General features: G+C 41.3%; 1 protein-coding gene across 2 annotated transcripts in view; it reads right to left on the minus strand.

Moving 5' to 3' along the window:
• The window catches only part of AGO2 (argonaute RISC catalytic component 2), a 59,777-nt gene that overhangs the window by 34,675 nt on the left and 1,823 nt on the right, over positions 1-23,279 (minus strand). For both annotated transcript variants that reach the window (XM_065054526.1, XM_065054525.1), the window contains exons 2-3: positions 5,564-5,759; positions 2,014-2,134 (exon numbers count right to left, since the gene is read on the minus strand). In XM_065054526.1, coding sequence (XP_064910598.1) covers positions 2,014-2,134; positions 5,564-5,759 — 317 coding nt within the window. The remainder of the gene's footprint in view (positions 1-2,013; positions 2,135-5,563; positions 5,760-23,279) is intronic.

Genomic DNA, 23,279 nt, shown 5'->3' on the forward strand with positions numbered 1-23,279 from the left:
CCCCAAAGAAACCTCATCTAATAATGCTGGAGGAAAGTCCTAACACCTAAAAGCTTTACACTGGTTTAAACTGTGCTTAAACCAATTTAGCACCATGTAAAAATTTCCCTCATGAAGCTATATTTCTGATTTAAACCAGCTGAAGATTCATCTCTACTACTACGTCTTTCCTCCGTGTTAATATTAATATACATAAGGCAGAACAACTGACAAAGTCCCAGATCCCATGGGAAATCGGCAAAAATAGGAGTTTATTAAAAGCGAGCCTAAATATGAGCCACAGATGGAACTATGTGAACCAGCTTGTGCGAAACTCCACTAAAAACACCCTCCTCAGCGACTGCCTTTTGCAAACGATCATTGCTTTGGCTGGATAATTCTATCCCACCCAAAATGGTTAATGAAACTGTTAGTCAGCCTTTTCCCAGGTGTAGGTTACAACACTGGCTTGCACGGACACGAAGGAATCAGGGCATCAAAAGCATTTCCTGCTGATGCAGTCACTAGACTTTATTTTTACGGTGGACGATTTACTACACGTGGGCTTGAAAATCCAAAGCGAATCGAGTCCTGTTCGGTCAGCAGGAATCCAGACACGGAAGGAACAGGAGTGTTTCATCTGCTCCCGTTCCCATCAGAGGAGGGTCAACTTGCACCTCACAAAGTCTAAGATCTGAGGATTCATTTGATCCCAGTTTATCCTCCGTAGATCAACCATTTTTTCATTTACCTTATGAAATGCAGAATTGCATACTTGTCGTAAAAGGTATTGTCAGCCATCCACAACTTGGAAAGTATTCTAGTTAGAAAGAGCTCTGTGTGTATCCAGAGAACTTGTTTAAACCCCTAGGAGATGCTCATTGAGTATTTTTCCCCCTTTAGCAACCACTGCGCAATCTTGTATTTCCAGCCTGTAGGAACTGGAACGCCATATGTGAAAGTGAAAAATAAATCATTTTAAATGATTCCTTTATAGTTTCCCTAGACACTAGCTTATCAGTTCATGAAAAATAATTAAGACTGGAATAGAGACTGAGCTTTACTGCATGAGATTCACTTTAATACATTGGGGGGAAATAAAAATTACACACACGAGATTAAGAATTGGATTCAGGTGGAACTATTAGCTATGTCAAGCACTGCACAGGCACACAATACGAGACATCGAAGGACAGCATCAACAGTATTATAACACGCTGCTACTCAATTTCGGAAGACCTCATCTCCGTTCCCAGTCACAAAAGCAGGTTTCCACATTTCTCTGTATTTCCCTTTCCCCCTTTAATTTTATTTTGTCTAGTCAGGTTGTAATCAACTTGTACGGGATGGGACAGTCGGCCCCTGTAACCGTGCACACCCCACCTTGCACCCAGAGCAGAAGGAATAACGACCTCTGGGAATTACCGTAGAGTAACGAGAACGACTGTATCCTCACGTGTTCATCACCTAAATAAAAAAGGCCACGGAAAATTCCATCTGATACTAGACCGCAGAAGTGTAGGCTCAATTATTTTATACGGTTTGTGCGTTAGCGTGTTCCAACACAGCCCCTTGTGCTTCAGCAGTCAACGATGGGTACAATTTGCAGCTTTGGAGTGACCAAAGAGGTCACCACCCCCCAGCAGACGGAGCTGGCAAACAAAACAAGTCCTTTCCAATTGCCCCAGGGCTGAGCCAGCAGGTCTCAACCTGCATGGTTCGAATTAATTTGGCTCTCATGTCGTGAAGGATTAGCAAAGAGGTTCCACACCACCAACAGAGGGATGGGGGAGTTTATTCCGGCTGGTGGAGAGTGAGAATCACAGGAAGGAAAGAAGGAAGATGGAAAAGGGAGTGACCATTCTGATGGCAACAAGCTCACGCTGCTGTCCTGCCAAAACACACTCTGAGCAAAGTGGCAATGGAAGGAGACATCTGTGCCAGAAATAGCAAATCATTTCCTATCAGTTACTAGAAAAGCTCTGCAAATATGACATTAAAATCTCCAATTAGAAACTTATATTTAAAACTTACTTTATCTCTCCCAATGGGAAGCGGCATAGCTGTGTAAAGGTTTTTTCTTCCATCAAACACCGGTTTGCGATCCCCAAAAATCTGGGTTTTAAAGTGCTGAACCATATGCTCCACTATTTCTCTGAAAATACAAAAAGATTACATTAATTCAACCTTTTACTTTTGATGTTAAGTACCAAATGAACACTAACACTAATATTTATGAATAGAGGCATTAGGTAAATGAAAGGGTTGTCCACTGGTGGGTATTAAAGACAAGATTTGTTTGACTGATCTGAATTAAAGACACAGTTTCACAGACTAAACTGTTTTCTTAAAGCAGCTGTTTTTACCTTTTTCAGATTGAAACTTTCCTGCCTCTTTTCTGTGATCTTCTGCAACGGAACTGGGATCCATCCAATAGAACTGGATGTGTACATTCACTGGGACCGGTGAATATTAAAAATACAAATGCATTTAAGCGTAGCTGGCATTAAGTTTCGTGTTTGTATGAATGAGGTTACAAAGTTCTTGTCAAACCACAGTGTTTACACACTGGTCATGCAAAGCAGTTCACCAGCCCGTGAGAGGTCTGTTGGGATAACACCACCTTCTGATGCCAAAGGTCTCTTGTCCAAATGTCCCAAAGACACGTCCCTACAAGGCTGTAAAATCTGAAATCCATCAGTCACCTACAATACGCTGCCTATAAGATCCTTAACATACAGCTCGGGGCAAAAGGGCATTAAGAAGTTAAACTGACACAGAAAGGAAACCACAGCATCCTCTTTCTTCAATACCCTTGCCAAGCAGCAGCGCAGAGACGCTGCAGGTGACTATTTCATACACCTTGACTTGGAAAGGCAATTAACCCAGCCTAGAGTTAGATATTACAGCGATGTAAAATTGTGAGATGAAACTACATTCGTTCAAGAAAAGAATGAAGACTGGTTTAATTGACAATTTCTTAGCTGTATGCCAAAGCTTTAAGACAAGACGTAACCGCTGAAAGAAACTTGCCTGACCTCCTAAGAGATGTGAGTAAAACTTGACCTGGTAAGTCCTGCCTCAGGTCTGCAATGTGTGCCTGAACAAGGACGTAGTTTGGAGGGTGGGAAGAAGGAGGCTTGAGTTGAAGACTGAGCAATGGAAAACCCATTCTCTTACTGAGCAAGTTCTTCCGATTGTAGAATCATAGAATCATTGAATCAGTTTGGTTGGGAGAGACCCTGGGGATCATCGAGTCCAACCATAACCTGACTCTAGCATTAAACCACGTCCTAAGAAACTCATCTAAATGCCCTTTAAACCCCTCCAGGGATGGTGACTCCACCACTGCCCTGGGCAGCCTGTGCCAATGCCTGACAACCCTTTCCGGGAAGAAGTTTTTCCTAATATTGACATGAACCTCCTCTGACACAACTTGAGGCCGTTTCCCCTTGTCCCATCACTTGCTACTTGGGAGGAGAGACCAACCCCCTCCATGCTCCAAGCTCCTTTCAGGCAGTTGTAGACAGTTGTGAACTACTTTATATAAAAAAGAGCATCACCTCTTAATTAAGGTTTTCCAGCTTCAAGGCACATTAAGTGATGGTGCTTCTCAGCTGTGGGTGGAGACATCTTAACGAAAAGCAAGTTGTGAAGTTAAATAAAGAGAGTTATTTACCAATTTACTAACTTCAGCCCTTTGGGACTACGGTTCTACTGAGATTGTGTGAACATACCAAGAACTGAGGGCCAGCAACTGCAAGCAAAGCTCATCTTGAACCTTGTACAAGTCCCAGCTGTCCTCATGAATTAAACCGAGGGATATATATATATATATATATATATATATATATATACACACACACATAGGATTATGCAGGATGCACATGCAGTCCAATTCTTAATGTGTAAGCCAGCTGAAAAACTACCATTACTTGTATATATACGTACAAGCACACACAAAAATATAGGTATACATGTAGGACTGAAAGGTTCTGGCTCCCAAAAACCCAGGTGCATGTACATGCAGGAATAAGCACTCAAAAGAAATAAAGCATGCACTTCATCAAGTGAATCTGATTTGTATTCTTCCCACACTGCTCTGAGAAACACGCATCACAGCACTGTCAGATGCGTTTATGACATCCTTGTTTACTGCAAAAGGCATTGAATCTATGTAGATTCATACCTGCTCCTGTTACCACAACAGAGGGAGTGACTAACCTGACAAAGCAGAGCAGGTTGGAAGCTGGCAGCGGAGAAAGAACTTGCTACTGAACGTAATTTGCCTTTTCAGTGAGAAAAAGGGCTTTATTATTGAATAATTATGCTCTCTGCCATTGATGTGCAAGCACCCACACACAGAACTACAACCCACAGCAGCAAACCAGTTGCCAGGCTGGAGCTGGTGGCAGAGATACTGGTTAATGAAAGCAAAGCTCTCACAGCCCCCATTAGGAAAAAAGGGACTGGCGACATTTTTATTCGGCGCTCCAACGCAGTGTTTCAGTGAAAAATCAGCAGGGTTTCCCTTGGGCAAGAAGAGAGTTCGGCTTAATACACTCACTACAGTGTTTGCTTTCAAATTCAATTCTCGCCTAGCTTAAAAATTATCATAGATCACCAGAGGAAAAAAACAGAACAGAACGGCAAAGCGTAGTGATGAAAATGCTGTTACACTGAAGACTCAGTAATAACAACAGATAATGCATTCCAGTCTATTAATTCACATTAAGAAAACTCTGGCTTTCGGGTGGCTTTTTTAACTTCACCCTCCGTTCATGTTCACAACTGCATGTTCTCCCCATGTAACCTTTTCTAATAAGGAAAGGGTTTGCTCTTGAATATATAAACAAGCCATTCCGATCCTCTAGAGTCAAGATGTAGGTAGTTACGGTGAAGACACTTGTGGTTTCCAGTTAGTGCCAAGTCTTGTTCTCAAGTTTCGCTTCTGGCAACACCGCTGTTTTCCAAGTCAATGAGGTTGCCACACGGTGACTAATAGGGCACAAATGCAAAATGCAAGACCTAATTGCTTGTTTCCTTGGCCAACTGATCATGTTTTCACCTTGCTATCTGTTTCAGGAGCATATCTTTCCCTTATATAGAATCTGCTGATGAAGGATAATTTCTTACCTAATTTAGTCCCTCCACGATCCTCTCGCAGCAGCACAAACAAATGGGTTTTGCCTTCCCTTGGCAGGAGAAGGTGGGAAAACAGGCTGGTAACACCAGCTCCGCGCTGAAGGACTCGTCAGCCAATTGCACTCCAATATTTAACCAAGCAATATGAAAAATCATATTTATCAAGCTGATTTATAACCAGCTCCGCTCAAGTTAATCCAATTGATCCATCTGTCACCAGTGGCTTTCAGCAGCAGCATCTTAAGATGCTGACAAGTTCAATCAAAATAAGGGACAATTAGCACCGAAGTCTTAAATTGGTAGAGAAAGATTTGGAGCAAAAATGGTGATGGATCAGCAAAGTTGGAAGCTACCAGTGAAAACTGGCACACGGCTCCACAGTTTTCAAAGGAAAACAAGAATGTAAGTAAACTGAGGGAAAGCAAAGCACAGTTATTACCTGTTAACTCTTCTAGGACATTTTTCTGGCTTTATATCCAATTCGTAATGGTAGATATCTATTTTAGGAATGTCCATTTCAAAGAAGTTGGCTTGCAGTTTGATTGTTCGCCCAGAAGTGCCAAAATCTGGTCGAGGAGGGGGTTTAAAGGCATATCCCTGGATTGGTGGTGGCAACGGTGGAGGAGGTGCAAGCACTGAAAAAAACAGAAAGCACGAATTAACCATCAGCTATTGCAAATCGACAAGTAAACAAATTTACAGACTATGTGACCGATGAAGCACTGATATTTAAACTGGTCACTTTTTAAAGCAATATGAAAAAAACCCTGTTATTAGGAGTCTGGGAGTTCTAGCTCTTTTCTTCCCACGCTGGTTCACCATTTGCTGTTATTTTCTAGCCCCGATTACTGAACAAAACCTTCACATCAGTTGCATTTTCCTATACAAGAAGTCAGCTGGGTGGGAATTTGAGAGACCAAGCAGGCACGGCTGGGAAAGCCAGAACCAGCTCTTTGTTGAGAACCTCCACTCCAAAACAGACACTCAAGTGAATCATCCAACCACGTTTATTTGGGCAAACGCCTATGAAGTTGAGTTTCTAGCACCTAAACCGCATTTGTGATCACATTCAGATGGGCTGCATGGACCTAAAGCAAATGCAATGCATGCATTTCAGCTACATACATTAAACTATGTCCTGCTGCTTCCTTTGACCAGCAAGCAAACAGCAAATAGTCCAGTGCTGCTGTAGTGGATTCTTCAGCTCAAACACCAGCTGTAGATCACACAACGTGAAGCAGAAGCGTAATAGCTGCTTGCAGCTTTTTCAATCTACAAAATCCCATTAAAAATCCATGGGGAAGCACGGAAGGTACCAAGTCAAGTATTCAGAACTCCCTCAGCATCAGGACTCAGGTCTTCTCTGGTCTAGAGCAATAACGACTTGCCGCAAAATCACATATGAAATAACCCAGGAGGATTCTCATTACTTAAGTATTGCTTAATATTATTACATATTACATATGTATTATCTCTCCAGGTGTGGTTTCCCGGATATTATCAAATTCAGGAGGCACATCCCTTCATTAAGCGATCAGACGCCACTTTTCCACCCTCACTTCTCCTATTTAAGAACTGTGATGCTCTAACACTCAGAAACATCCTTCCATTTTTATTTACTCATTATCAGGTTATACTCACTGACCTTCAGATTATGCACTCCTTATAGTATTTTTAGGTTTAAACCAAATTCCTATTTAATTCTTAATTCCAGGCTGTACCACTTCTATTAGTCTCTTCTCATAAACCTGTTTTTTCCCCCCCTCATCTTTCCAGTCTTTTTTCAAGCTAATACATTTTCAGCTCATCTCTAATGAACACCAAGTGTTATTTTACACGAGGTCTCAGAGTCCAGCACAATCACACTGATGTTCTCACCTCTCAATTGGAAACGTCAGGTTAACGAGCCCTAAACTGCATTTGCCTGTTGTACCATGGCCTTGTACCAGCAGCTCTTGGCCACCCAGTGACCGCTCAATACATGCGGTTGTTTAGGGACGATCATCTCCCAGTTCACTATTAACGTCAACCTACACCATCCTTAACATATATATGTATATATATTTTTAAGCCATTTCTATTACCCTGCTGCTTTCTGGATGATGCTCGGATCCTCCTTTTCTGACAACCCCTCCTGCGCCCCATGATGAAGCATCGTGTACTAATTCCTAACATTTATGCAAAGATCGTTAATAAAATAATAACAAGACCATTTCCAACCTTAGTAGCACCGTTTCCACACTTTACCCTTCCACACTCCCAGTTTCCCACCCATCAGCATCTCCTTACTTATTTTTACTGTTTTCTAACCTTTCAGCCCAAATTTCCCCATATATCAGAATCCAGAGAGTTTAGTTGGACATTGGGAACGTGATAGAGGGTTTTGTTAGTTGTTTTAACAATGACATTGGGAATATGATAAGAGGGTTCTGTTAGCTAGTTGTTTTAAAAATTCTTGAGTTCTCATTCGTTTTACATTTGGGAAACTTCTCCAACGCTAACTTGATCAATATGTTAAAGACGCTTGTTGCTGAAGATTGGCATTTCCATCACCTAAAACTTCAGGTGTCTGTGATAAAAGATTATTCTGTCTCCCTAATTTATAAACATCCCTTCAGTTTTGCTTTTAATGGAAATACAGCAATTCTCATTGTTTGCTTCAAATGCTTTTTGGAAGGTGTTTAACTCATCCAAGCGGCCCCCTCAGCCACTGTGTCCCCTTGCTTGGTATTGCAAGTTGGCCAAGTTTCCATGTCATTAATCACAAAGAACCCTCTACTGTGGATAACACAACCAATTTATTTATAGCATTATCACTACAGCTGGAAAGTAACATAAAAAAAATACTCCCACAAACATTCAGACTTGCTATATAACCAATATTTCTATTATCCACCTCAAAATGAGTTCAAGACGATGTGCACCAAGCATCGACCTCTACTCTACCAGAACCTTGCTCACCACAGTTTTCCCAAAGAAATCTGGTTCCCACTTCTGGTTTCGGCCATTCCATATTCAAATATATTTGAATTTTCTACCATTTCTTCCTGGCATTTGCATTTTAACATTTCCATTCCTTGTTAACCACACCCTGTATTCAAGCTGCAATATTTATTACTATTATCACATCAATATTAAGCCTTCGCCTTCTCTTTGCTGTTTATTTTGATGCCTTCTAATATTTCGGTATCTACTGCCACAACCTAATTCCGCTGCCCTTCCTGCTTCTGTGCCAGATTTGGTACGTCACGACTCATTTTTAGAAATATGAAATAAACAAAAACAAGCTTACAAGATTTAGAAGTCCAAAGAGCAGCATCACATAGGGGAGAACTCCTCCACAAACTATTTATGCTGCAATAGTAAGTAAAACATCCTCCTCCCACTGTATTAAAATGGGATCGTTCACTATTTCTCACAGGGGCGTAACGAAGCCGTTCAGGGATCGACACAATCACATGTTGCTCAATAATATCATTATGTTCCCCGGCTGTAGTTTTAAGTGACAAACTGTAAATAGAAGCGAGGGCATATATTCAGTTTTGATAATAACACAAAATGTTAAGAGAAGCACAAACTCCTGGGCAAAGACGTGACCGCAGAGTTTTACAACCTGCACATCTGATGGAGAATAAAATACAATTATCAAACTGTTTCAGAACGCTGTGTTTTCATTTTCAACATTGTTTTCAGTGATTTTTTTAATGATCCAGTGTAAGTTTTTAAAAAGGAAGCTATTTCTGGCTCAACTACCCAGGCAAACTTATTTAGGGCAGGGTGGTGCTTCAAGGAGATAAGTGCTGTTTATTGAACGGCAGCGCTGACCCGATAAGCAGTCAACCTATATTTTTGCCACATAAACCAGATACATATGCATTAACTATAGAACTGAGGGATATGAATTAAACTTCAAGAGGAAAAGAATATATATTGCAATTTGGTGATCTGAATTTGCTTTTTGGACGAGTGCCTCAGATGAAGAAGGCAAAGTCAAATTATCTTGTGTAAAATGTATTACAGCTGTGAAGTGTAGAGTCACGAAATACTGAATTTGGTGCTGATGGAGAGGATAGAGCCTTCTTATTCTTCCCTATCAAAGAAAAAACCACGAGCTTCAATCTTAAAAGACAATCGCTACATTCAAAGTGATTCAGCTGCCCCAGCTCCTGTCAAGGGGAGAATGAATTAGAACAAGGATTAAATACTAATAAACTGGTAATGAGTATCAGAAGCTCCTCGCTCATTTACTAGATGATAATATGAATAATAAGAACATTTCAGCCTCGATATGATGACTGGGACCATCGAGAGCACCATTTTAAAGGCGTGAAGTAAAGTAAGCTGCGTATTGAATAATGAGGTGCCAGTACACTGTCCTTAAGCCTATTTTCATAAGGAAAAACCCCAGACTTCCCATTAAAATTCCAATTTACATAAACTCAGGATTAATAGTTATTAATCTTAGGAAGTGTAATGTCTACTGGAAAAAAATAGACAATTTTTGTCCTTCTTTGTAATTTTTTAAAGCTTAACTGCACCCTGGAAGTGCTGCCAATCAGCACCAAACCTGCACGTTGAAGGGTTTTTAGCAAAGAATTATGCAATTTTAATGTGCAGTGAGAGGCCTAATGAGTTACTACACAAGAAGGGGCCAAGCTAGTTGCATCTAAGGGCTTGTCGACACAGGAGATTGTCTGAGCATAATTATACTGCTGTAATTATATCAATAAGTTTCTTTGTATGGCAAGTCCTAACGTATATTTAATAAACAGGTGAGGTTTTCACAACTCAACACATGCTTTAGCATCAGGCTATCGCAACCTACAGTTGTCAATAGGAAGTCTCCAAGAGTATTTTTCTAAAAATATAGTCTCTAAATGAAGCTGAGGTGGAGGAAGGAAGCCTTATTTGGAAGCTTCACTTTAGGTTTTTATCATTCCTAATAGCACACAACAGGGCAGCTCTTCTGCATCATCACGACGAGTGTTTTCAGATATTGCTGCGCAATAGATGCGCTTTTCAAAGGGGTTTAGGTTAAAAAGAACCAAGATTGGCAAATGAACACACACATCTGCTTGAAAAGGCTTTTCCAGCGGCTGCTGTAGAGGTGCTGAGTAGCGTGAACATGGAATGAAGTAGGTTGGAAGCGACCAGGTTGACTTGTCCAGTCAAGTTTTGAGTATCTTCAAGGATCATTTCCACAACATCGTTTACAACTCGTTCCAGTGTTTGATCACCCTGTGGTCAAATAAACTTGCCTTATACCGGAGTTTCTTGTGTTCCAGCTTCTGGTCATCGCCTCCTGCCCTGCTCTGGTGCACCCACCACAAGTCTGGTGTTGTCTTCTCCATCGTGCCCCCTGAGGCAGTTCCAACAAGCCAGAAGATCTCCCTTTAGCCTTCCTGAAGCTGAACAAACCTGGTTCTCTCAGCCCTTCTTGGTACCTCATGTCCCCAGCCACCTTGGTGGACTGTCACCAGGCATGCAAACAGGTCACATCCCCTTTTAGGAGGACAGGCTTAGAATGGGAGACTTGGGGAGGAGACACTCCATGGGGAGGCAAACAGGATTTCCACAAATAGTTATTTAACTACCAGCATTAGAAGGAATTTGGAAAGAATGTGGAAAACATCCAATACAAATCCTTGACAGGGTCTGCATAGAGTTGTTATTTCTTTTCTTTACATATATATAAGTTCAGAGCAAGAAAAGGAATACAGAGTTCAGCCTTTTCTTTTTAGGACCCAAATAAAAAAGCTTTGGGCTCTTCAAGTTTTCTTACAGTCTGGGTATATAGAGAAGTTTAACTTTTGGCTTTCGGTTAAGAACCGTTAGAGACTGATAGGAAAAAGGCTGGCAGTGTTTTCTACGAGATAAGGAAAATTCAAAGCTGCAGCTCCAATTCCCTTGATATTACAGGGGTAGTACGGAACCTGTACATCTGCCTCTGCTGCTCATTAAGCATATTTTAGAGTATGGAAATCAAAAGTTCTATGGTCAAGCGACAGCATTATTGGATTAAATGAAGCACAACAAATAAAGGAAATTTATCTATTATCCTCAAGAATTCAGAAAACCATGAGCAAAGTGCTGGATGGAAGCAGAAGAAATGATGGAATCAGAACTTCATTTGTATCTAATATCTCAGCTCTGTGCCCAGCAAGATCATGGAGCAGATCCTCCTGGAAACTATGCTGAGACACATGGAGAATAAAGAGGTGACTGGTGACAGCCAGCATGGTTTCACTAAGGGCAAACTGTGCCTGACAAATTTGGTGGCCTTGTACAATGGGGTTCAGGCCTTGGTGGATAAGGGAAGGGTGACTGATGTTATCAACCTGGAATGTGACACTGTCCTGCACAACATCATTGTCTCTTAACCAGAGAGATGTGGATTCAACAGATGGACCACTTGGTGGATTGGCTGGATGGTCACACTCAGAGTTGTGGTCAATGGCTTGATGCCCAATTGGAGACCAGTGTTGAGAGGAGTTCCTCAGGGGTCGGTATTTGGACCGGCGCTGTTTAACATCTTCGTAAATGGCACAGACAGTGGGATCAATGCACCCTCAGCAAGTCTGTGATGACACCGAGCTGTGTGATGCAGTCGACACGCTGGAGGGAAGGGATGCCGTCCAGAGGGACCTTCACAGGCTTGAGAGGTGGCCTGTGTAAACCTCATGGGGTTCAACAAGGCCAAAAGCACAGGGGTCAGGGCAACCCCAACCACAAATACAGGCTGGGTGGAGAATGGACTGAGAGCAGCCCTGAGGAGAAAGACTTGAAGGTGTTGGTTGATGAGAAGCTCAACAGAACTCAGCAATGTGCACTTGCAGCCCAGAAGCCAATTGTATGCTGGGCTGCATCACAAGGAGTGTGGGCAGCAGGTCAGGGAGGTGATTCTGCCCCTCTACTTTGCTGTTGTGAGACCCCACCAGGAGTCCTGCATCCAACTCTGGGACCTCCAACATAAGACGCACATGGACCTGTTGGAGCGAGTCCAGAGGAGGGGCACAAAGACAATGAGAGGGAGCAGCTCTGCTGGGAGGACAGGCTGAGTGAGCTGGGCTTGTTCAGCCCGGAAAAGATGTGGCCCTGGTGAGACCTCAGAGCAGCCTTTCCGTACCTGAAGGGAATTACAAGAAAGCTGGAGAGGGATTTTTTACAGAGGCGTATAGTGATAGAACAAGAAGTAACAACCTTTTCTTTTTTATCACCTTTTATCCCCATGAGGCTGCTGAGGCTGCCAAAGCAGCTGTGGATGCCCCATCCCTGAAAGTGTCCAAGGATGGGGCTTTGAGCCACCTGGTCTAGTGGAAGGTGTCCCTGCCCATGGCAGGGGGTTGGAACCAGATGATCTTTAAGGTCCTTTCCAACCCAAACCATTCTCTGATCTGTTACAGCATTATCTTAAATATCAACTATTGAAGGTTCTTCACTAAGATATGACTGCCAGAAGATTTCAGGAGGTTTTCTGCTAATAAAGCATCTTATAGAAAAACAGTACTTTGTAGAGCCCAGCATGGCAAATAACCTGAGAAGCATCTGAAGAAACAGAAACAGGTAAAGAGCAAAATGAAAAAACAGTTCTTCTTATCTTTTAATGCAAATAAAGTATATCTAAGACTGCTTAGAACACTCCGTTTGCCACTTGCTGTCTTAGCTGTACCAATCAGGACACTGGATGGAGGGCTAACAGAGTTCTAAAGGTGTCCTCGGAAAAAAAGGGCAGCAGGTGGGGAGGCCTTATCTATATCCACTATGAAGAATAAATTAAGTGTAAAAGCCTTATCGCCTGACAAATCAAGTAAGATCCAGATAAGTTGCTGTCCTGGTTTAGAGTTAATTTTCTTTCTAGTAGCTACGTTTTGGATTTAGTATGAGAAGAATGTTGATAATACGCTGATGTTGTGGTTGTTGCTGGGGAGCCAAGGACATTTTCGACTTCCCACGCTCTACCAGGTGCACGAGAAGCTGGGAAGGGACAAAGCCAGGACAGCTGACCCAAGCTGGCCAAAGGGGTGGTCCTTACCATATGATGTCAAACTGGAGCTGGCTAGGGGGAAAAATGCCTCTGCTCAGAAACAGACAGGTTATCAGTGCCACAGGTGGTGACCAATTGCATTCTACATTGCTTGTGTTGTATATTCTATTATTATTTCTCTCCCTTTGCTGTCCTGTCAAATTATCTCAACCCACTAAAGTTTTGGGGGTTTTTCCCCCCCCCTTTCCATTTCTGTCCCACATCTCACTGGTCGGGGGGATGCGTGAGCGGCTGTGTGGTCCCAGTTGCTGGCTGGAGTTACACCACAATGCCTGTACAATACACAAAGTGATCACTGGACACACCAAATTCAACCTCCGAATCTGCATGTCCTTTTACTTAGTAGCAAAGTAAACAACGCTTTAGAACTCTTACTTGTCCAGAGCCACATTTCTGCTTTAAAACAGGTTGCAACCAGAGCTACATACACATATGCGTACTCCAAAATGTGGACTTAAGTTGCCACCTTTATCCATCCATTGGGATCACCCAGCCTGCAGATCTCAATTTCCTTTTCCAAAGCTCAAGGTCACTTATTCCTTTTTTTTTTTACTCTTTTTATCTTGTTCCTTCCCCTTTTGAATGTCCATCTTATATCTGCTGCAAGTTTCCAAGCCACATATCACCCCACAGTTGGTAAATCATTATTTTCCTGGAATGCTCTTTCAAATGTTATCCAGGTAGATCATTTGAGGATGGAGTGTCCCCGTTCCCCACAGCGTTTGGTCTGTTCCTTTACTTCTCCCAAGCACCTGCTCATCCCAGGCCACCACGTGTCTCCATTTAGACTTGGAAGCCAACCCTTAGAGACATTTAGCTCAACTATCTTCTTGCAGTCCTCATTTTTTTCTGCATGTTACATTTCTGTTATTTCTTTTCTTACTCTGACCATATGTAAACTGTGCCTGGATAGCCAAATGTTCATATATGACACTTCTCATATCATTTTTGATGGAGCCCCTCTGTAAAAGTTCTTCTGGTCTCTTGTTTTCTAACCACAGCATGTGGGCTACCAGAGCTAGGGCTGCTTCAACACTGAGGAGCAAAAACGAAGGCGCTGTCCTCATATTTGGTCATATTTAAGTCTCACGTATGACCATTGAGAAGTTTAGGGATCCCGCTCTGACAGATTGTTTCTAACATCTTAGTGCTGTAGTATGAAATTAAGTGCCTGAAGAAGGACTCCAAGTGTTAGATAAGCAGCACTATCTCAAACTGTAATCTCATGATGTCCAATAGACCTAATCTAGACATGATTTTTATTGAGTAATTGTCACTTACTGCAAAAGAATTCAAGAAATGTAACTCCCACGTCAATCCTTTCATCTAGCGAAAGATGCCCCTGCCCACAGCAGGCAGGTTTAACTACATGGTAGTTAAAGGTCCCTTTCAACCCAAATCATTCTATGATTTTTATATCCAGAATAAATAATCTATTTATTCTATAGAATAAATAACCTATAGCTCTCTTAGTTATCCTGGTTACTCTTTGACCTTTGTAAGACAGTGATGTGATCTCTCCATAGTGCCAGGAGTTATATGATTCACAGAGACCAGAATCACTCCCAGACACCAACAGTATGAGTGGGTGTTGGGGTCAGAACTGAAAGGGAGAAACAAGACATCAATCCAGTTTGCTTTGTGACTTGTGACCACGCTTCAAACATGAATATGTGAAAGGCTACAAGAACAAAATGCCAGAGAACCAAAGAGAAAGACATCAATGCTCCAGCAGAAATCAGCAGGCGAGAAACAAAGAATGGTGCTTTCCAGCCCACAAGCTGCTTCTGGACAATGTCAACTCGCAAAAGCCACCAAGTGTTAGTACTTTTTTCCTCCCACATTGTCCTTTCAGACCAGAACTTCAAAGTTCTCCTCAGATTTTCAAATACAAGCTGGTTCTCACCAATCTACTGGCCACCTGCAAATGGGCAGAGTGGCAGAAGAGCACCATGAGAGCACACAGCACAAAACATCTGTCCTCGCTGTTATTACCCAGGTGGCTTAACCGATCCCTCTACACAGAATTGTACAAATTACTACTTCAATCCTTCCGAAGGGAGGCAGAGAAATGCTTTTAATTACAAACTGCAATGTTGAATTAAGTCATCCAAACAGCAAGCCTCATCCAAACAATGGAGAGGATGCTTAGGGCTTACCCACAAGTCAGCAACCCAGCTGAATGTTAAATGTGAATTCAAACTACAAAATAACTCCATCTTCAGGCAAACCTCTAGCCAACGAAGGGGGAAATGGAGAACATTCTTTGTGCTATTTATCACACTTGAACACAATGATGCATTCAGTTTTCCATACCTTAGAAAGCGATCTTGAACTAATTCCAGATGCCTTTTCTAACAATTCGAAACAAATTGAAGTATTTTCTGCACTTGTAAAGAGCAATGCTTCCATTCAATACCATCTCTGTTCTTTACCACTGCAAAAGGCCTATGTAGTGAATAGAGACATCAAAACCACACACCCAAACCCAAAACCAAACAACTAAACAACAGGCACAAGCACCTATTCCTCCTTTTATGCTGTTTCTCCCCCGCAGAAGGTAAGACCAGAAATTCTGTAGTTTTCATCCCATATGTCCCTTCCCTTACCCCTTGTTTGCTTAGATGTAGTGTTTAGATTAGCAAATAAATGTGGCTCCCCATCCTTTATTAGTTGACATTTGCACCCACTTAGATATGTAGGAAACAGCATAACCCACTCTCCATTATCTTTATTGTTTTCATTTTTCCTTTTTCTTTAAGTCACTAAAAGGCTGGTAAAACATCACTTGTTGCTTCCCCAGCCTTCCTACCAACACCTTTCCCTCCCTTCTCCTTCCAGATCCCTTGTCATTACATCCCATGTCTCTCCTCCGGCCTTATAGAGACATTAGTGCCCACATGAACACAAGTTCCACTGAGCTTAATGAGCTCTAATGCCTTGAGCTTTACTCCTTTGTCACTGGCATGTCTGGAAACCGGTGCCACAGAGGCCCTGAATCCACGTTCCCTCTGGTATTCACATTGTATACAGTTTAATGAAACACAGAAATTATTTGTCCTCCACTTAAAGAAATAAGCTAGGATGGCTGTATTTTGTGCAGTACCTCTGCAAGCATATTCATACCCCTGGCTGGCAGGATTTTTGTGTAAAATCTAAAAACAAGTAGTTTTTAATTTACAAAACTCAACTGGTGACCTACAACTCAGAAGCAGTCGTGCTTTCCTTGAACAAGAAATTTTCCCCCATACCCACACGGGATTTATCTCGGAAACACATGAACACTCTCACGGTTTAGTTTCAAAACAGAAAATTCACAGTTAAGAGCTGAGGATATGCTTTATTTTATCACTTTAGATAGTGAAAGCAGCTGCAGGAGCATCTTTAACATGCGAGAGATCCAATAAGTATCTAATGCGGTTTCAAAGATAAGGCTGTGGTTTTCAGCATCACTGCAACGGGGTAAAACACAGGTTCCTAATAATGGAATGAGATCTGATGAGAGCGTAGGCTTTCAGCAGAACTCACCTATGAGAATCTATTTTTCCTATTACATCTTGGGTTTTTTGTTGGTTTTTTCCCTCCACCTGCTTCTTGTAAGCAACTTAAGTTCTGGTTTGAGTTGATACAAACCAAAACTCGGTGCCACCCAAGTCATGATGGCAACAACGTGGGAGGAGATGGCAAATAATGGCATCTTACTATAGGGAGATCCAAATCCCCACAGATTTTTTTTCCTCTGGCAACAGTTTTCTCCTGCAGTGTCACTATCAGGACTTTATTCCACAGGGTATCTAGTCCTGTACATTCCCATTTTTGGTCTGTGCATTATTTTAAGGATTCTGTGAAAGTGTAAAAAAAGGCACATCCGAGTTTCATACAGAGAGGCCTATATCTCCATTGAAGTTTTACATTAAAGGGGATTTGCAAGTCAGAAACAATTAGGAAAAAATACCAGTACTGTTTTCTAATCACATAACAAGACCCACACAATACAGCTCCACTTCCTTGCCCTGGTGGGAAGTTTCCTCCTTCTGAATGAAGCTCTCCCCTTCTAAACAACACACCCTTATGCAAATATTCCGAATCCATACAAATTATTCCCAAGCATTCCCTCATTAAACACCCAAACTAAAAACCACTGGCCCAGTTCACAGAGACATTTATTCTTCGGCATTGTCATTTCTAGGTGAACTTGGGTTTCTTCTCTGGTTGATTTTTGGTTTGTTTGTGGTTTGGAGGGTTGGTGGGGTTTTGGGTTTTCTTTTTAAACCTTTGACTCTCATTAGCTTCCTCAACAAAAATCCTCCAGTCAGAAGAGCTGAAGGTGACAAGCACTATAGTTTTAGAAACCTTACATTGCACCAGCAATTAGAAATCCCCTGCTATCCCAAAATCCTCTGACTTGTCACCCACATGAGAGCAAACAAGGATTTCAGAAACAACAGAGGAGCACGATGGGGCAAGAGAGCACAACCAACAGAGGGACTGATTTAAAACAACTGGAAGAATAGGAGCGATTTCTGCAAACCACAAGTTGTACAAAAGGACAATGAAATAATAAGTTCATTATCAAAGGATAAGCAAAGCCAAGCAACATTTAGATAGGAATTTACCCTCTGTATGAATAGACGCCTGTCCTTTAATACTAAACACTTGCTAAACAAGTTTCAAAAGGTATATAACGAGGCCTGAGTAATAATTATGTTTTATAGTCTTATTCATCTACATGACAAGTTCAACTTCAAACAATTTTTAGATTGATCTAGCTAAGCCAGTGAAACCTCCCCTCTTGGGAATTCTTCTAAAATTGGCTTATTCAAAATAAATCTAAATTAGCACAGTCACACACTTCCTGCTACTAAATGAAAATTTAAATTTCATTATTTTCTCACATTAAGAAGTTCTAACGTGAATTTTGCAATCGAACTAAGAACACCAAAAAAGCACCGCTGAGAAAAAATAGTTCTAAAGCTCCAATCTGTGCCATTAGGAGCTTGAACAGATACCTACGGTATCTAACACCACCTGCCAAATCAGCTCCTCATCTGGCCACACAGTTTTAGTTTGTTGGGTTTTTTTTTCTAAACTACACACAAAATCATCAATTTAATTCGCTATATGCACATCTGTGTTGTAAAACCAACATATACTCCCACTACCCGGGATGACGTGCCGAGATTAGTTTACTCCTCGAAAGACCGAAGACTCAATTTTCACTCCACAGCCTCCTTGCTTCGGTCACACTGCAACACAGGTTGGAAGTGACATAACAAGACATACAATTCACATATATTTAAAACACACAGGCTTCAGATTTATACGTGCTTTATGGAATTATGTGGAGCGCCATTTCATTCTTCACACAGGTGCAAAGTTAACATTAAACATATTCTCCACATTCCGACTATAAGATGACTTGTACAAGGGAACGTAAACGGGTTGTTGTTGAAAGAACTGTTGGGAAACACAAGTGGGGCAAAGCAGCTAAAACTAACTAGGAGGGGGACTAAATCAAGGAAGGAGAAAGACTTGGTTTTAGTTGGGATTGGTCTGCACAAAGTAACATCTGAACAACCATTTCTTTCTGCAGCAGGGCTGGGTGAGCCTAGTTTAAGTTTACTTAAACTTAAGTTTACTTCCAGCAGCAAAGAGTTTTATTTTTCAGTTGCCTGTTTAACTAAGGTTGAATGGAGACTAAAATCTACAACAAAGACAAAACACAACCGAGCAGCACTGACAAAAAAAATTGAAGAGGACAAATTACAACAGGAGAGAATTAATGACTTTTCCCACGTGTGTGATTAAAAACATCAGTTTCACAAACAAAATTTGGCAGCACTGTGGACAGCTCAATGAGAACCGAATTGAAGAGACAACACTGAGGGCAGCGAGAGAGGAAAACATCAAAGTAAACTATGGACTGACTTGATAACATCGTTATCAATGGTACTTTCCCATCTAAATCAGTGGTTTCCTTTTATGTTGCTGTGTCCAGTTTTATGAAGTTATGCAGTCTATAAAAGAAAACTCTTGTTTTTGGAAAGCCTGGTCATCAGGTATCACACGGCTTCGCAGCCACAACAAGGCTATAAAGAAGATAGCTAGCAGAAATACAAAACGCAAAGACACTACAGAAACAGATGAAATAACGCTGATACTAAAACTTATTTAAAAGCACTAAGTCTGCTCTGAAAAGGTAACAGTAAAAGCGAAGCAAATTGAAACAGAGAAGTGAAAATGAATTGTGATAACCTACGGTGCTCGCTAAACACACTGGAAGACACCACTTATTAAAAGTATGCAAAAACACGGCATCATCTCAGATTTAGAAAAACACTCCCTGGACAGAAGTAAAAAGTCTCTTTGAAGCATTATTTCTAGAAATGGTTATCAAAGAGAACTGTGTACTGACAAATTACAACCCTGGTGTAAGACATGAGACGGACCGGACTTGCATAGTGTATCTGGGGATGGTGATATTCAGGTCTGTCTTTTATGTTATCAAAACTGATATGGAAATGTTTAAGTTCAACATCAGGTATTACAATAAATAGGAAAATAAAGCAAAAAACCCCTTGTGCTGAGTGCAGCATTTCCCTAGACGAAAGGATAAGAGATACTTTTCAATCTACTGGGCTCCTTTGTGTGTACATCAGAGAGGATGCACGATACTAAAGCAATTTAATTGGACAATGGATGGAACAGATCCCTACCCACAGCCACTACAGTTAAAACTACATCATATTTTCCACCAGCTATTTTTTTTTCTAGTTCATAACTTACCAAAAATAAGACATTGGAGGTTGACTTTTCTTAATTTTCAAACTTAGTAATATTTTCTGTTAGCCTGAGCATTAGAAATTCCACCACTAAAAATATGACCAAGTAAACTTGAAATCAGGGAGGCAACACACAACAAAATTTCGACAAGTCTTACAAGTTTCATAAACCTGTTGTCGGCACATGCTCAGCTGACACAAACCAGACTTTCATTACGCATGTAAAGTTCCTAATTAGCGAGAACTGTGTATGTTCGCAAAGCTAATTTAGCAGGTAGAAGTTTACCGCGTTCATCACCCTGATCCTTGCAATTTCTGGAAAGCCAAAAGTATTCAGAGAGGCTGTTTGCTCTAATGGAAAAATCTTTCCCTCCTATATTGTTTAAGTAGAAGAATGGGCCATCATATGATAATTTATCACATATTTTCCGCCTCAGAGTTAAAGGATTTCACTCCCTTTCCCACCCTTCTGTGAAACAGAAGACCGGCAGTGATTGCAGTGCAGCACAGGGTACACAAATTGTGAAAGCCATAGTTTCCTGGAAGTCAGGATTGTTTGGCTTTTTCTATATACATTACAACATGTCACTATATACATAAACATAACAACGCTCCAAAAGTGCAAAACATCAAGACAAATTAAGCGTGCAAAATCCCATGTGACTGCAACGTCGGTAAGAGAATCACTGCTGAAATGTTTCACTTTTCCTATAGCAAATACGCTTTAGTTCACTAAGGAAAGGAGAAAGTTTGCTTCACATGCATGACAACTACAATTATCTTTTCATCAAATGACTACCTCATCTTTAAGCCACTTTAAGACTAGCTGAAGCAACATAAAAATACACAGTCTTCTCTTTAGGAAAATACACCGGCCACAGCAATAGTACACTTGAAAAAGTTACACTGTGTTTTAACGTTGTTGAGTACAATCCAAATTTAAGGAAAATTTCCCATGCAAAAAGGAAAAGAGCTAAAATTAAGGTCTCATTTCTTCTTCCATCTGTGGCAGCTTACAATGGGTTTCCACATAATTTACTGTCTAAAATTAAGCCAGAGAAACTGGGCGACTCTGTGACACCAGCAGAGCGAGCGCAGTAAGAGCAGGTTCAGATCTTAGAAGTTTGAAAAGTCCACTAACAATTTTAAAGAGGTAACTTACAACTAAATGACAAGTGGGAAAATAACCTTAGTTTCACTACTTTGGTACAGGGGGCTCAAAAATGGTTCCTTGCACTAGAAAAAGTGGTTTGTATTTTACATATAAAGCCATAATCCTCTTCACAAAGTCACTCTTTTTCAGACAACTGCTGCTTCAATAGTAAATGAAGACCTTAAACAGCAGGCAAAAATCAAATATTCTATCAAAGAATAAAAAGAGAAGATATAGCATGCAAAGTTTAGAATTTAGAAATACATGAATACCAAGTAGTATAAGCTACAGAAGTTTTCACAAGTTTTAATCAATTCTTTCAAAGGAATGACAGGATTTTTATTATGCTGCTTTGACATTTTTCTGTGCTTCTAGAAAAAGATATACCAAAATGTAGCAGTGTCAAACTTTTTTATCTTAAAAAAAAGCATTCTCTCTTATATTTTCAGATTTTCTTGAAGGCAAAAAAAGGCGTAAGAGCGCAATGTTTCAGCAAATTCAACACCAAGTTGAGAACTCAAACAGTATTTGGAAAAAAAGAACGGGGACCGTAGATTTCCTACCCATGAAAACAGCAATTTCATGATGACCCTTTCTTGTATAAAAAACATCTTACTCGCAATGTAACAGCATGTTCGAACAAAGTTTCCACGTTCCGCAGCAATTTTTTGAAATTAGTCAGATACGGCCTCCTAACTTGCTTTATACTCTTTCCAGAAAGAAAAAGAATAAAGATGAAAATAGCAAACCCTGTGGCAAATTGAGCGATTACACGGGCAGCAGGCCAACAGCACAGGGCTGGCTGCGGTGTCCAGTCTGGCAACGGGAGCTGGAAGCACAAAGTAGCTCGTGTGCTCGGCAGCGCTCGGAGAAGCAAATAGGCAGCAAGATCTAAGTTACAGGAGATAAGAACGGGGCGCTGAAGCGGTGTCAAGGATGTGCTGACAGACATGTAGAGGCTGGAGCTCTTGTACATTCGTGGCAGCTGCTGCTTCACACTTCTTGCTCGCTCTTCGGAACAGGATTTCAGTGTACATTCATTTTATAGGTATCAGATTAACATATGGAAAGGGACTTTCACTGGCAGCTCACGGGCCATGTGTAGCCTTACCTAAGAAAACTAAGCATCCTGCTGACAGTCCCTGTTTCCAGGCTGGTTCACAGCACAGCCATGTGCTCTTAAAAACAAAAAACCTCTACTGAAATGCCCTGTTTTATGATTTGGTGTGGAGGAGGAAGCTGTTTGGACTGCTAGAAGCCACTGTGCCGCGAAGGCTCTCGGTGGATGATTTCACAGGAAGGAAACGGAGAGCCTCACGATGCGGAAAACAACTCACAGCTCATACCCCAGAACAGACACGGTCACTGCGCAAGGGGAAAAGGCTGAGCCGTGGAGATAAACAAGGAGGTGAACAAGACAGAAGGTGAGTTTGTCTGGAGGGAGCAGAATAGCACGAGCCTGAGATGCACACCAGTAACACATAGCACCCTAGGACTCTAATAAGTATAGAGTTTGTTCCATCAAGACAGGGTTGTTCCAATATGTGGAAAATACCTTTACACACCAAAGGTGGGTCCCTGATGGCAAAAAGCAGCCACCAACGCTGGTGCCGTGGAAAGTAAGATCATTCTGAGTCACAGGATAGACAGGGAGTAAATCAAGGAAGATATAGAGGCTCTCACATGGTAAACTACTCTCAGCCCATACACTGGCAATATTTCCAATGATTTAGCTCCTTAGGTATAACTTCTGAAAACTGGTAGGAGGTGAATATAACAGCCTTAGCAACAACAGCACAATTTGAGCACCATGAATACCTGTACGTTAGCAAGAGAACCTGACACTAGAAGCAACCAAATGATACATCACTAGTTACACACAGTTATTGGTACTGAAAGGCGAAAACTATGCTATACACGAAATCAAAATCTTGAACATCAGTCTGAACATACAGAGCTGCAGAGACTTATCTTCCCAGTGTGTCTAGTAAAAGCCTTTGTGCACTGTAGAAAGAAAAGAAAGCAAAAACAGGAGAGCTGTTCCATTAGGAGGAAAACCAGAATCCTGGTTGTCTGTCTTGATTTTTGTCCCTTAAAAGGGGAAAGTCAGGGAAAAAAAAAAGAATTGAGTACCTAACTGTGGTAAGACTTAATGCTCTTACAGCACAATCACTTG

The sequence above is a fragment of the Columba livia genome, chromosome 2 (assembly GCF_036013475.1).
Source record: "Columba livia isolate bColLiv1 breed racing homer chromosome 2, bColLiv1.pat.W.v2, whole genome shotgun sequence".
NCBI classification, from domain to species: domain Eukaryota; kingdom Metazoa; phylum Chordata; class Aves; order Columbiformes; family Columbidae; genus Columba; species Columba livia.